Genomic DNA, 16,716 nt, shown 5'->3' on the forward strand with positions numbered 1-16,716 from the left:
AAATGTTACTGGTTCAACCCCCTGGTAGAAGAGAACGCTGTCTGTCCTACCTATATACTGCTCACAAGGTTGCAATTATATATTACAGCCAGTGCTGAGCTTTGATAGAGGTCTAATTATGTAAACAAACCTATTATTACTTCTCGTCCTGCGGGCACAGAATGCACTATAGTTTAGTGCTAAAAAACACCACTACTGCATTGGAAATAATCTCCCAGAGCTGAACTGCTGCTGTTTAAAGTTGGGAAGCGGACCAAAAATATAAAACAGACCTCAAAAGTTATGGAAAATGTAACAGCTGGCTACAGTTACACTTGCTAATTAAGCCCCTTGGTAATAACATACATTTGTTGTGAGCTACTTTTGTTTTTGTTTTTAAAGGTGCATTATGTAGCTTTCTGTGTGTCAGAGAAGTGAACATTTTCTAAGGTATATATTGATAGCTTGATAATCAAACTTTCCTCACAGCAAAATTGGATCCACTGAACACTGTTTGAAGTTAGAAAGCTTCCTAAAAAATGACTGTTTCACTGTTGTTGTTTACAGCAGCAGGGCCCACAGTTTGGTTTACAAACTTAATCTAGTCTTACCTTTAGTTCCAGGTGTCTCAAAATCATATTGATTTGATTTATGATGATAGAATTATTCATTACTAATTAAATAAAGACTTCATATGTTTTGTAAACTAACAGCAGGCTCTGCAAATGTATGCAAATCCCCCTCCTCTGAAACTGCCTAGTGCACCTTTTTAAGTTAAGCGTCATTTAGGGAGGTGAGCTGGAGACCTGGCATCACTTTACCTGACCGCCATATTCCACTAGCACCAGTTGGTTTCCTCACTGCATTATGCAACAGACAACATGTCTGCCATCTGGAGTGTATGACTACTGCTGCTGCTTCATGGTGATTTACATAGACTAGTGCCAGCCAATAACCAGCCAACCAAATGCTGCTATCATCCTCTCTATAGCGGTCTGTCAATACTAGATGTGCATTTCAGACTCGTAAAGATGAGCATGATAAGATACAAATAGATGCTTAAAGATGTTGATTTCCTAGAAGCAATGAGTGCTTATTTGCCGAATTTGAAGGCATGTTACTTTACCACCACTTCTCAGAATGCTAGCATTATGTGATGGCCACTTACCTGTTCGTCTCGGTGTGCATTTTTTTTTTTTTTTTTTTTTACAATAATTTTTTAGGGCTTTCTGGATCAAATTTAGGGGGGGCTTCAGATGAAATGATTTGACAACTATGTCTTTGTCAGACATAAGATCATTCTTGCCTCGGGATGACATGTGTCTCTGTGCGTGTTAGTGTGTGTCCTCTGGGTAGCGTGTGTGTGTGTGTGTGTGTGTGTGTGTGTGTGTGTGTGTGTGTGTGTGTGTGTGTGTGTGTGTGTGTGTGTGTGTGTGTGTGTGTGTGTGTGTGTGTGTGTGTGTGTGTGTGTGTGTGTGTGTCTGTTTGATAGGCTGCGTCTCCATCCGTCAGTGACCGTTTGTCAGTCGGATACAATCGGCCCCGTAAACAAACTTGATTGGTACTTAACCTTCTACTAAACTACGACTGCGTTCACAAACTCGGACAAATTCTCCCTGCGTGTCATACTCTGACTCTATGTCTTGGCAGTTTAAAATATTGTATTGACCGTTTTGTTTACTGCATATGTGTGTGTGAATACTGAGGGGACAACGTGACAATTGGTTTTACTTCTGGAGCGTCCTCTCGCCCCCATGAGATGTCCAGGTCTAAAAATAATCTCTCGTAATCGAATTTCTTGAATGTGTCAATACGTCATAATACAAGACCACTTATGCATATCCGCCCATGTACATCTGCTCCTCCGTATGACTTCACATCACTAGACATGTATGGACAGAGCAGACACAGTTGAGCTGTTGGGCAAAAGCATCAGGGGCCCGCCACTTAAACCCCAAGGCAGCAATATCTTAAGGCCAGGACACACCAGTCCGACATGTTCCGACCACGCAAAAAATGGAGTCGGCCGTTTCAGGAAGCTCCAGTCTTCCCGTCGCCGCCAAAGAACACACCGAGACGACTGTTTATTTTCCGTACGCTCGCGGGACGTAATGTCTCCACAACAGCAGGCGGCGCTAATCTGTATTGTGGCCCGAAAAAATACGAAAGCCGGAAATGATTGGACATCTCTCTAGAGCATAAACATAGATAGAAATACGTATTTATATTTATGGACCATAAGAGCACAATTTTTAGCAGAGAGTGTCGAGCATGGTGTCGAGCAGTCAACAAGGGTTGATGCATGTGAGTACTCTCAAAACGAAACGAACAAACACATTAAAACGATGGCTAGCTGTTGTTAGCTGTTTGTGCTACCCGCCTCACTTCTGGGCTTCACTGATTCGCTAGCCTTCCACCAATCAAATTGCTCCAAATGAAAGACGGTCGGCCGACAGGCTCAAAACAAGCCCGACGACCTCTACGTCGGCCGACGTCACGGCACACACCAAACAGATTCGTCTTTTTTTTTTACGACGGCGATTATCGGGCTGGTGTGTCCTGGCCTTTAAAGTGAAGTGTTAACTGGTATTTCCTCAGCCCGAAACAGAAACTTATCTGCCGCATCAAGGCAGGACAAGTTTATTTATACACAGACACAAGGCGTATCAAAATTGCATTTAGGAGAGTTAAAAACCGTGCTAAAATAGGCAAACTTGTTAAAAACTGAATGAAATTGCAATTTGACAAGACAATAAAATTTAAATAAAACAAGCATGTAAAAAAGTGACCGGATAAAAAGTAAACAGAAAAGTATCCAGATTTCAAATCAATTTCTCAGTTTTTTTAAAGTGGTTTGTGGACAACTTGGGCATGATAATAAGTGATCATTCATTGTAGCCTCATTGTGCAATATTACTTCAAAGACGAACACATGAGCGGTATTATTAATGGCATTCATAGTAACATATACAACCATTGTGATACAGATTAGTTTTTAACCAAGTGGGACATAACAGTTGAAAATGCTTTTGTGTCTCTGGTGGACACACTATGTAAAAGTTACAATGTTTCTAAAAGACCTTGAACCTGTTTTGGCATTTGTGTTCTTTCTCAGCCACAATAAGCACCCAGAGCTTCCATTTTAAACATGTTATTCAGCTGTGGACTCAAAACGTTCATGCAAGAGAGATTGAAACACACAATTTGGAGTAAGTTGACCCCAAAACAGGCATCAAAGTCTTTATCTGTAGTACAACAAGGGTTTAGCTTTCAAAATACAGTTTTGGTCTTTGGATTCGTCTGGCCATTGACTTCTCTGTATACGAGACATGTCAATGGCCGTTCCAAATAAACACTACTGTTTCCCAATAAACACTACTGTTGTTGTGATGACAGCAATTGAATGAACCCACCGATCTTTCCTCCGTTTGGATAGAGGGAACAGAAAGGGTCAAATGTCAGGCCGCCTGGTTAAACAGGTTAAACAAACAGGTTCCAATCAATGGGAGGTTAGGGTGACACCAGCCTGATCTCGGGAGCCACACATTAGTCTCACTCGCCGATCAGTCAGTCCGGTCAAAAAAAATGCCAATCAGGGCCTGCGTTATGACCTAACGTTCATCTCCTACAGTGGAATCATAAACAATAAGCTCACAATATAACTACATTGGTGCATTTTTATTTTTGCCTAATCATATTTTCGTCTCTTTTGCAGGTATGCCATGGCCCTGTACAACCAGCATGTCTGCCCGGTGGATAACTGGTACGCTGCTCGATCTGTTTTGTGTATTTTGCTTCATCATTCCCGTGTTGATCCGTACACACACTACACAATCTTGTGATTTGCAACTGTCATTGTCTTCCTCCATCTGTTGCTGTATGAAATGCAATTAGCTCTGTTTGGTACATTCAGTAATGGCATTAATTCCTAAGTCGGTCACTCACCAATGTTCATGAGACACTCACAATAAATAAGAAATAAGTGAATTAGGTTAACATAGATATTAACTGTGATTTAACAGAACATTTGTTATTGTGCTTGAGTGACTGGCTATTCCCCTGCACCCTCTCTACCAGCAGAGATACTATTTGATGACACAGTGGTTTCCTGTCATTTCGACTCAATGACCCTAAAAACAAAAGATAGCCTGGCTGTGACCCCACATCATGGCACACTAACATAGAAATAAAAATAAATTGGGGCGCTCCATGACCATATTGGCTCCGGCCTTTGTTGCAGTGGTCGTGGGTTCAAGTCTGACCCGTGGACCTTTACTGCATGTCATCCAGACAGAGAGGGGCTCTGTCTGTTTCCCCATTTCAACTCTGTACTATCTAATAAAGCTTGAAAATGCCAAAAAAGGATCTTTAAAAAATTAAAAGAATTGTCCTCGGACTGCTGATGGTTCAACTAGAAGCTAAATCTGCACTTCTATCTCAGGACGGAAATGTTCATTATGTCTCATATTATATATTTTTTTCTCAGCATTCTAATAATATTGGTGATGAAAATAATTGAAAAATATATATAGCCTATATCTCTGTAGGATTTAGCTCCATATGTGCATTTTCTAACAGTGAGCTTTGCACTGCCTTGTTTTTCTGTTCCCAGGTTGTACAACATGTCGTGTGAAGAGGATCTGTATTTGCAGAGTGGGCCGACCCTGTGCTGCACGCTAGACAATGTACCTCTCATCAGGTCAGCAAGATGCCCAGCCCTACCTCGCTATGTCTGTCCCTCTGTCGTCTTTCTGTCTCTTTGTTTCAAGTTTATGTGTGGAGACTCAAAACAGGAACACTGCCCCATTGTTTCACTTGACCCCTGTCGGCCCGCTGTTGATAAAAAGCAAGTTCTCCTGTGTGTGTGTGTGTGTGTGTGTGTGTGTGTGTGTGTGTGTGTGTGTGTGTGTGTGTGTGTGTGTGTGTGTGTGTGTGTGTGTGTGTGTGTGTGTGTGTGTGTGTGTGTGTGTGAGAGAGAGAGAGAGAACATTCTGAAAATACTTTGGAGCTGAAATATCCTGCCTGGCAGGCAAAGCATAGGTCTGCACTTTACAATGTAAACACACGCACACACACACACACACACACAGACAAACAGACACAGAAAGACAGACACAAGTAAGCACGCACGCATGCACGCACACACACACTGAGGAATCGGCTTACATCTGGGAGGAAACCAAAACAATCCTACTCTTTTGTTTGGCTTCTTGTCCAACTGAGCTGTCAACATCAAAGGCCAGAGTGTAGATTCTGAGGTTGGTTAAGAAAGTTGTTAAAAACAATGCAAATAGATCACTGCTCGTGGTATTATCTATCAATCTATACATATTAATCCGTGAGGGTTGAAAAATGCACATTTTCCAACTATATCACTACAGTATATATTAAAAATAAATGTTTTAATGTTTTATACCGGCAGTAATTGAACAATATTTAAATAATATAAAAGTATTAATCTCTTAGAATTCTATATACAGGTAGGTACACTGGTGTGTGTGCGCGTGCATGTGCGTGTGTGACTTTAGTCAGCTGAGATGCTTTGTAGCCCAGGCGGCACAGACAGCTTGTGTTGACTGTCTGTCTCCGGCCTTCCTCTCCCACAAACGTTTCCCATTCCTAGAGAAGAGGTGAAAAGTCAAAGGCTTGAAGATGGGAAGTTAGGAAGTGTGATTTTGAACCCTTAACCCCCCCCCCCCCCACCACATAACCACACACACCCTCCACTTCCTAATTGCATAGGCAGAAATACGTCTCTTAAAACGTGTTATATTTCATAATGCAAAATAAAGGGGGGAGGGGGGGAGTTTATGGTAATGTTGCTTGTGTGTGTCTGTATGTGTGTGTGCGTGCCTAGGTTGATTCATATTTCATCTCTCTGATGAATTTCTTGATGTATTTCTTTGTTCTCTTTTCTTGCAGTAAATGTGGGACTCTTCCTCCTGAAAGCTGCTTCTTCAGCCTTATATGCAGCACAGGATCATTCATGGGTAAGGCATCGTGTACGCAAACACACACACACACACACACACACACACACACACACACACACACACACACACACACACACACACACACACACACACACACACACACAGACACACACAGGCGCAAACACACTTCTTACTCGTGGAATTCAAATTATTATAATCAAAGGGTTGATGAATAAAAAAGGAGGTATCCCATTCAATTCCTTACCCAAGATGCTAATCATACTAAAGTTTGTTGATCAAACTACATCTGCAGAGGAGAGTTTCGCTGGTAGTACGTCCTAAATGTAGTTGTTTTGATCCAGTCGTTTGCTTATGTTGAGGCCTCAGAGTCACAGTACTCTTTGCTGCGTTGCTGGTGCTGTGTGCAAAACCCCGAACCACACCGAGCAAGAGCCAAAGAAAACCTTGTGTGTGGTCATCTTAAATGAAGGGTGTGGGTGTGGGGGGGGGGGGTTTAGAAATGACAACAAAGTTAACTCCAGAATGGTTTTATACAGAGCTTTGAGCATGTCTGTATTTGGGCACAAGGAAAACAAAACACGAGGACTATATAAAAGGAGAGAATGAGCGTCTGTGTGTGTAGGTTTTTTTGCCAGGCTATACACGTGCTGTACTCTGCGGTAACTGGTGGTTCTGACTACCCTGATCAAGTTAATGTTTCCCAGCTGTGGCTTAGACATGTTCTCTGCGTGTGTGTGTGTGTGTGTGTGTGTGTGTGTGTGTGTGTGTGGGCACATGTGAATAGTGGTAGAGAGGTTCCTCCTTCTCCTTGTTTGTGTTTCCGTGCTGGTCGTTTGCTCGATACATCCGAGAGGGAGGCAAAGACAAATTCACGATAAGGGAATGAAGATTGTTGGTCCAAAAATAACTTATAATGTTGAGAACTGTTTGCAAACCAAAGCTTTGGTCTTTGCCTGTGACAAAGAATGGGAAAGGCCTTGTGAAAAATAATTTTAAGATTATTATTGCTGCTAATATTAGTCTACTGTACTAACCTTAACCCTTAAAAGCATTTTTTCCTATAATCAAATCAACTCAGTTTATTAAAGAAAGAGACAGTGCAAATGTACAAAAACACATGATTATACATGGGTTAAAAATGCCAGAATTAGCCTAAAGCTAACTTTGGCTAATGGTAGCTCCTTGGCCTTGATGTTAAAAAAAGGCTTTTGACTATTATGTGTCTGTGTATATTTCCGAATATGGAGAGATACTATAGATAGATAGATAGATAGATAGATAGATAGATAGATAGATAGATAGATAGATAGGCTACTATACTGTGCTTGAGAGAGGCACCAGACTGTATCAGCATAGTGTGACGTCTGCTCAGGCAGCAGTGAAAGTTTCAGCCATTTGACCAGCGCTGTAAGCCGACCACAAGCCATCCACCACAGTGACTCAGCCTCTCAACCTTTTGTATGTGTTTGTTTAACAGAAGCAGAGGGGAGGCTGCGCACTGCAATGTGATCCTACTGTAAACTATACACCATTTAAGAGACAGTTATGTAGCAGCCAAACTGTGTGTCATTTCAGAGCCTGGGAAAAACTCAATATTTCAGATTTCCTGTCTCTTAACGTTGACACCATTTCTCAGCCATGACGACAGTTTATGTTACGGTTGAGATGACATAGATTTAATGTTGTAAAGTTCCAGTTAAAACTATGTTTAGATACGTGATTTCCTGTGCTGCTACGCACCCACATTGTGTCTGCGGTATCAATGAACTCAAATAAGACTTTAGTGTTTAATGTCATGGAGGCATAAGGGAGCCCTATTCTGGCTGTATAGTTTCTTGATAGGGTTTAACTGAATTCGACATTTTGAAATTTGAAAATCAACTTGTCAGGGCTCTCTGTTTAAAAAAAACTACTTTATGTGACGTGTGTCTTTATGTACATATTTCAGAGACAATGCAGGTACTGTATTCTTCCTCTGCATGGGAGAGAATGCAGCTACGTGTTTGGGTTGAAACATATCTTCCTGTGGGGACTGAAGGGTTTATTTAACTGCGAGGTGTGGTATGGCTGTTGTGACTTTTATTAGAATTTGTGTGTGTGTTTGTGTGTGCTAGCATGTGTGTACGTGCGCGCAACAGTTTTGGTGATATCCCATGGCCATTTGTGAACTCAAAATCAACTCTTTGCTTGCGACAGAAGGGCTGTACGTACGTTATTCTGTGAGCACATTGTTGCAAGGTAACTAGATGATGATAGAGTGACAGTTACTCATTGACTCTGCTTCCTCCTATGGGCTTCCTGATTTTGGAAAATGAGTCAGACTTAAGAAAGGGCTTTTGTGTGCAGGCGACCAAAGCTGGGAAGTGTTAAAGGTGGAGTCAGTGATTCTGGAGAACGCTTGCTGTCAAAATCAGTTTTTGTCAAAATCAGTGAATATCTCCTCATGATCCGCTACATGTCTGTACTGTGTGTGTGCTTGCATACCCGTTTACAGAGACTAGGCTGTGAATAAACACTGGAGTTTCTTTCAGCGCACACACACATTATGGAAACGGAGAGGAGAAGATTTGGACAAAAAGTGATTTTGACAACAAGCATTCTCCAGAATCGCTGACTCCAACTTTAGGGACACAGGCACAAGGTGTTTATGTGAACTTATTCCTGTTGCTAAGCTTTCAAACTACAGCTTTTCCTGTCTGTCGGAGGCAAGGTGGAGGGCAGCTATGTTCTGCTTACTCATCAGACCTTTAACCCTCCAGCTGCTGGTGCCCGTGACCTTCATCAAGACAGAGCATGCCACAAGAAATATCCCAGAGAAAACAGGCGGCACACATGAGCCTCTTGGAGTGCATGGAATAAAAGTGAATCATGGATTTGCTTTATAGACAGTAACGGTGGAAATTTGTCTCATTGTCTTTAACCTTCAGGCCCGGCTTACATCATCTTAGGTTAACTGCTGCTAAATGTCAACCAGTTCAAACATGCTCTTTTGTAATGAGGAAAAAAATACATTTCGTTGAAGTCGGGAAAAAAAACCCACAGCCAGCCCGTCTGCAGCACAAAGACAGAGATGCCATAATCTAATTAAATAAACTGCAGCTGACTTTAGTGTCCTTTTCAACATTAACAATGTGTTCTCCATTTAGGGAGTAAGGGGGGGGGGGGAAAACCCTAAGATTGTTTCCGACCCTAGAGACACTGCTGTTTGTTTTTCCATGATTGTAACTGAAAACATTTTGCCAAGATGTTTTTAGCGTTGTGGGAACAGAGGGCAGCGCAAACAAACAAGAACACACTCTCACTAGGTACGGCGTGAGTTTCTCAACAAACATGACATTGAGGGACATTTCTCAAACTTTATAGAATACTAAATATTATGTTATTTGCAGGTAGATTTTCATGGTAGATTTACATTAAAGCTATATTGCGTAACTTAAAAAAAAAAAAGGAATGTCGGTTACATTCAAGCCATTGCCAAATGAGTTGACACAAAGTTGATTAAGCCCATCAGCTCCACAAAACTCTCTGTATTTCTCAGTATGGCAGCGTTTACAAACTGGTGTTACCCCCCGAAACTGGAGCAAGAGCTCAGAAAAATCCCAAAGAAGCACCCAGGGAGTTTGAGTTGTTGATTCTACTGCTAAGAAGAAACCTGTACCTACAGCAGATGGTATAAAATCCATGCACGATCACAGAAGGATCATGTAGCTGCAACAACAGTGTTGTTGTAATAATTTAGAATACCTCATGTGGGAAACATAAGTTAGGCACTATAGCTTTAAGTCTGTTGCATGATGGCATAACTGTATAATTTACCTCTTATGTTGACCATCAGAATAACTAACACAGGAAACCAAGCAGTGGCTTTTTCTTCTTGACAAATCAACATAGTGATTAAATGTAACGTAATAAGAACAGTCCTAGGAAGGATAATCGTTAGTGGTTCACATGGCGGTTGCCAGGTTATGAAATGTGTCTGGTCACTGAGACGCTGGCCTGGAGCCAGACGGCCCATAACATATCCAAACCCTGACTGCTGCAGACAAAGCTTTACATTGTTAAGTCTTGCTGGGCAGTTTCTCTTTCCCCTTGCCTCTCTGTTGCCACAGTCTCCATTTATCTTCTCTTCTGGGAGCATAGGCCCGTAGATCTTACACAGAGATGGTGACACAGTTAAAACAACAGTGTATGGGCTTCAGCTCAAGACATGGGGGGGCTCCTTGTCCCCCCTCTATTTCTCCAAACCTCCCCTTTTCCAACCCGGCCTCCGCGTCCCGTTACCAACATGCCTAGACAGATTACGCCAAGGAGCTAACAAAAGAGAACATCATTTTGGGGTCACCTCCTCCGTGCACTAACGGTGGCCCCTCGTCACAGCCCATTAGCACATCAGCAGTCATCATGTACTGTACTAAGACTCAGACCAACCCCCACCAAAGTGTGGTTCCCACTTTCCCGCCATTTCCTGTCCCTCACTTTCCTGCTATTTAGGGATTCTGTGGAAGTCTTCAGCCTTCGAGGAATTCTTCTGTTTTTTTAGCTTAATGACGTGCGAGAGAGAGAGTGTTTTGGTTCAACTGAATCATGGCACTTTGAAACAATAACATGCAACAGTGTGCAGGCAAGGCCATACCCAGCATTTTTAAATATGCTACAGAGGTCAAAATTGGCCTTCTGTTCTTTTTACAGTAAATCACATGTCATTTAACTGACGTGCAAAGCATCTTCCAATTTTGAAGTTGGCAGAGAGCATGAGGCCTACACTTGCGGAGAGGGAATTGACTCCAGGTCTCCCGTTAGTCAGTGGTATTACCTACTAAGCTACCAGCTGGCGCCTGGTGTGGCCATTCTTTAAACAAAACAAACAAACTCTGTGATTTCAAACCAACATGACTGTGCTCTCTTGTCGTTTGAAGAAGTCAGAAGGTTCTGCAACTGAGTGTCAAAATGACGCTGCCTGAATGCAGGGATAATTGTCTGGTCGGCTGTATTTTGAATTAATTTTTTTACATAACAAATTAAACAAAACATAAGTAGATAAGGTGCTGGGTACCACTACCTACCTAGCCACTAGCTTATCCTATGAACCACTAATAACTGTTCTCTGTGTCTCTTTATCTCTCTCTCTCTCTCTTTCTCTCTCTCTCTCTCGCTCTCTCTCTATGTAGTCATGGTGATTGTGCTGCTCCGCTACGCCCACGTCATCGAGAAACATCAGAACTGTGTCTTGAACACGGCGAGTCTGTCCACAGGCTGGATCTGTGCTGCTGGACTCATCATGGTGGGAAACTTCCAGGTACAGTGACTAAGAAATACAATGACTAAACGTCAGAATAACAGAAAAAATTAAAGTAACCGTTAGGGGAATTTACGCCAAACAGAAACGGTTTCCATTGAAATGTTTCACAATATTTCTTAGTGACACTGAGCCCTGAGGTAGTAGCTCTGATGCTTTTGCTTTTACTTTATTATTCCTTTAATTACCCCTTCTCTTTCCTCCTGTCTGACGCACACACACACACACACACACACACACACACACACACACACACACACACACACACACACACACACACACACACACACACACACACACACACACACACACACACACACACACACACACACACACACACACACACACACACACACACACACACACACACACACACACACACACACACACACACACACACACACACACACACACACACACACACACACACACACTCTCTCTCTCTCTCAGGTTGTGTTTCCATCACTTCCGAAGACATAACATAGAGTTACATTAAGTTCTTGGAGACTTGCCATTACCATAACCTCTACTTGCCTAACTTGTATTTTACAGTAACCCTATAGTACCCTTTTGTTAAAATCTTTACTGCCTCCATAGACACAGACCCACTCTGCTCTTTCTGGTAGTCAAGTGTTAAAACTCGGGCACTGAGTAAGGAAGTCCAACCTGAATTCCTTCCCCGTAGATATTTGTTCTTCGGGAAGGAATTTCTTGAAGTTTAAATATTTGGATCCCTGGCTGGATGCCTCAACTGTGTGTCCACTGTGTGTGCGTGTGCGTGTGCGTGTGCGTGTGCGTGTGCGTGTGTGTGTGTGTGTGTGTTTCTCTTTGAAGAGAGAGAGAGAGAGATCCTTGGTATTTTTGTAAAATAATTTGGAGTGAATGTTGAATGTCCTTCTGGTTTTGTCTCGTTTTGGTTTCAACTTTTAAAGGATAGTTTACGGGAAATGGCGGCCGAGGACATGTTAAAATGGGTCAGTTTTGTTACTAAATCTAAAATATGTGCAAAAGTTTCAATTTTGAATGATAAAAAAGGTTTCATTATGAGGTAAAAATATTGTCTGGATAAATGTATCTGTTGCCGTTGTTGGCTAATTCTCAGAAGGCTGTAGGAGAAAACCGTTTACAATGTATAACAGCCATGTAAGAATCCAACAGTTTTAAAGCTTTCATTAACTATGGATACATATGATACCACACAAGGGAAGAATTGAAAGATACAAACAAACTATTAACAATGCAAACGATGTATTAGTGGTCAGACCTAAGCTACAGTACACCTGTTCACATGACTGTTTAAGTGGTCTCACTTCTCTGAATTTTCTTTGCAATTTTTTTCTACAAACACAAGCCTGTGTATTCAGCTACAGCCCTGTTTCTGTTTCTGAGATTCTGTTGACTTGGCACCATATGTTCACTGTTAATCAAATAGAGTTGGTAGGAAAAGCTGAGGCTCAGGCTGTGCCACTGTTACTGTCTAAGGTTGGTGGATAAAGGTAATATAAGAAATAGGTCATTGATATGCTGAAACAGGAGCTCTACTGACCTGTAAGTTGATAATATAACAAGGTAAGTCTCAAACAATGACTCAATAGCCAGTGCTTCCTAATATGGGATTGACAGGAGTAGGTTTGGACAGGACATCTTAGTTAAACTGCTGATGTCTGTTCACTCTTGAACCAAAACGAAATACCCCGAATTGTAATAACGTTGACTTAACCTCTCACAAGAGTATCATGGGGAAGGAGTGCAGTGTCAGTTTGTCTGCCATTACATAAAGGTCCTGTTTACCTTCTTCCCGCGCCTCCTTGAGGGCCCCTTGCTCTGCAGAACTGGGAGAGAAAAAAAAAATTACGGGAAAAAGCCAGGGGGAAGTGAGTCATCAAGTCAGTCCATGCATGGAGAGGATCTGGGCAGAGAGGGTGTGTGAAGCAGAGGCCCCATTTCTAACCAATCGCACACGCTCACATACTTACTGCCATTTCTTCCAGTCGGGGGTTATTCCCGTGGGATAGAAATAGAAATGTCATTGATGGTGAAAGAACAGCTTTAACCACATGATAGAACTAAAATTCTGCTGAAAAATTAAGCACATTTCCAATTCAACACGCTACAAAAGCCTACGGATGTCAACAAGTAGGAATTAGAGGAGGAGACAGAAGCCAAACTCTGATGAACCCAATCGATCAAAGAGAGGAAGTAGGGCTGCACGATGTTGAACAATATCTAATCGCGACTATTTGGACTTCTACGGCAATTGAAATATGGTTTTCGATATGAAAGGGAATGAAAATGTCTACATAATTATTCTCCTCTTTAATCCAGAAACTTATTTAAATGAATATGTTGGGAATTTTGCAGTGGTCTATGCCAAACACAATTGTTTTCTGATGTTGTGTATGCCAGGACAACTCGGCAGCATCACAATATTTGAATGAAAGTGATAATGACTCTTTTAAAGAACATTATGCCTCCTGCGATTTAAAAATAGCAGTAGTCTATATTGAAATTTCGATTTAAGTTTCGATTCATTGTCCAGCCCTTAGTGAAGGCACCAAATCCCATCATGGCAACTTATTCAGTGGTGGCTATGGCTCAAGTTTGTAGAGGAATGTTATGTAAGGTTTTGGCAGTAGAGTTGTGGTGTGGCCACTGGGGTTTTTCCTGTTGGGCGGTCTGATGGTTTGGGCAGAGAACGCTCATAAATACATGATGGAGAAGAATATCACTGCATTATAGAGGTTCATGAGAGTGACACAGAGAAAGGAAGAGGACAAGGAAAACTTTTCTGGACTGCTATAGACAACAGACTTTTACAGATGATGCCTATTGTCAGCAAGGCCTTGTTGCTTTTTTAAAATTTAAATTATTTTATATAAATAAAAGTGCGTAACTTTTTAATTCAAATAAATGTATGTTACATTCAAGCCATCATCAAACAAGTTGACACAAAGTTGATTAAGCCTATCAGCTCCACACAACTATCTCTGTATTTCTCAGTATGGCAGCGTTTACAAACTGGTGTCGCCCCCCCGACACTGGAAGGAGCTCAGAAAAATCCCAGGAACCGTTCAAGAAATGTTTCAGTTGTTGATTCTACTGCTAAGAAAAAAAACCTGGACATAGAGCAGAAGGCATAATATCCATGCGTGATCACAGAAGGCATACCTCATGTAGACGCACTAACAGTGTTGTTGTGTTTTTTTTCAGAATTCGTCATGAGTGTGACATAAGTTACACACTATAGCTTTAAAGGCTTGTTTTCATTGGCAGTCCTTTTGCAGTCCTTTTGCACAACATAAAAATACATCATGTACGTACTTCTGATAAAAGCATATTACATTATAATCTTAAGAAAATCTAATGAAAGCACATTATAGTCTTACATGCCCACTGTCAGCCAAGGCCTGGTTGCTCTTGCTCATGTGCTCTCTCTTTTCCATTTCTAGCTTGCATATTTTACTCAGTAGTTTTGTTTATTTATATGTTTGTGTGGGGGGGGGGGATCAAGACACAAACAATATTGGTGAACAATGATCTGTTTGTGAAAACCATCTGCATCTTGTAAATTACCTCCCCTTGTCTCTAAACCATTCTGATCCCCAATTATTCAAATGGACATAACTTTTTCCAGGATGCTTAGACAGACAAGAAGTATTAAATATTCCAACACTACACCCAAAAGCAACTTTGTGTGGACCTTAAATAACTTCAACAAGTTTTACTGCTGTGATATTTATCCCAAAAACTGAATTAGCTTAGATGAATAAATGTAGAAAAAGGCCTTATAAGCAGGCCCTTGTTTCTGTATTTTGTAGCGCTGAAGGTCTGTTAAAAGTGATTTTGCAATACAGTAGTTGATGGTGGTTATGGTGGCTTTTTCTGTTATACATTTTGTCAGGCGTTTGGGACAGCAGGTTTGTGGTTAACAGTTAGAAGTCGACTAAAGTTTCGATTTATCTCATCTCGTTCAATTTCCCGAAAATGAAAACGTAAGCCGACAGAGAAGCAATTTTAGGCTTGTTCCCACATGTGTAATCCTCACACACCTCTTAACACCCTGCTGCTTCCAACAGTCTGTATCACCGCAATACGCAATCAGTCACTAACATGTCACTGTTTTCACACGCAGCACACTCTAAAAGTATTGATTTTTCGATGGCGGGGTTCAAAAGAAATAAATAAATCCACTCACTGCACTCACATTAACGTCTGTGAAGCAATTCCCACCGCTGGGACTCTAGGCTCTGCTGATAACAACATTGCTCTGTGTGTGAACACCATTTGCTATTCATTTATGCAGGGGAACTGCTGATCTCGCTTAGTCATCAAGACGCATTTTAAATAAGAACAAATACCGCAGAAGGTCGCGTCCCAAGACCTTTCAGAATGACATTGAAGGAGAAGTGGGTTTTGAAGTGACAGCAGTTTTTAGAAGATATGATGGGAGTGCCACATAGTCTGACCATGGTGACGGATCAAGGCTCAGATAAATGTAGTTCCTGAAAAAAATATGTATATATACAAAAATATGATTCCATAATGAGAACCCAGTCTTCTCCCCTATCTTCATCATGCCTCCTTTATATCTTCACTGCTACTTCATTGTTTATTTGGGCGCACTCACACTAGCACCAGTTACCCCGAACCGTGCCGAAGTACGATTGCTCCCTTTCCCAGTCCCCGCCGTCCTGCTCTGACACTGCTCCAAGTATAACCAGGCCTTTAGCACGGTTACCTCTTGTAGGTCATCGCATAATAATACCATACAGCAAACACATTGATTGACATCTTCAAAAAACACGCGATTGGGCTTTGGGTTTTTGTGTGTTAGACACTTGTATAGAGTCGAAGGTTGTATCGTTTTGTAATATTTTCATCTGGCCAAATCTGAAGCAAACATTCCGCTCTGCATCAGACCAACCTGAATGCAAAAGTGTTTTTTTAATGTCCATCTACATCTGTCCATAGTCTCATCTAAACTGATGGTGGGGCCACTGTCCACTATGGAAGTGTACTGTACATGAGCTTGACTTTAGGCGTTGAACGTACTTGGGCACGGTACGGCTTGCCTAGTGTGAGGGGCACTTTACACGGTGAAAACGTGAGTTTTCCCGTTTTTGGTTTAAAAAAAAAAACCCCCGTTCAGACACAATTTATCTGACATCTTCACCCGTACACAAAGTTTTCAGAGGAAACGGGCCGAAATCGCTGAAGTAGCAGCCATGCCAAGCCAATAGTCAGCGGTGACACAGCCTAGTAGATAGCTCTTCCGGTACAATTTGATGCATAAAACCTTACTGTAACCGAAAATTAATGCCACTAACGTTCATAAAGCGGTTGGTGTAAGCTTGGGGTTACAAATATTGTAAAAGACAAGCTTATTTCACCGCATTGAACTCGGAAAAACAGCAGACTTGCTGATAGTGAAGGGGCTTCGTGAGCAGTATATACCTTCCTGTTAGGCGTACTTCAGAATAAAAGTCA

At 41.6% G+C, this 16,716-nt stretch overlaps 1 protein-coding gene across 1 annotated transcript in view; it reads left to right on the forward strand.

The window, feature by feature from the left end:
* Positions 1-16,716, forward strand: part of LOC307257458 (transmembrane protein 150A) — a 30,526-nt gene that overhangs the window by 5,546 nt on the left and 8,264 nt on the right. Inside the window, exons 3-6 of the mRNA XM_080036697.1 lie at positions 3,695-3,742; positions 4,592-4,678; positions 5,902-5,969; positions 11,102-11,229. Coding sequence (XP_079892823.1) covers positions 3,695-3,742; positions 4,592-4,678; positions 5,902-5,969; positions 11,102-11,229 — 331 coding nt within the window. The remainder of the gene's footprint in view (positions 1-3,694; positions 3,743-4,591; positions 4,679-5,901; positions 5,970-11,101; positions 11,230-16,716) is intronic.

This window comes from Ammodytes marinus (genome assembly GCF_949987685.1).
Source record: "Ammodytes marinus genome assembly, chromosome: 11".
Classification (NCBI taxonomy): Eukaryota; Metazoa; Chordata; class Actinopteri; order Uranoscopiformes; family Ammodytidae; genus Ammodytes; species Ammodytes marinus.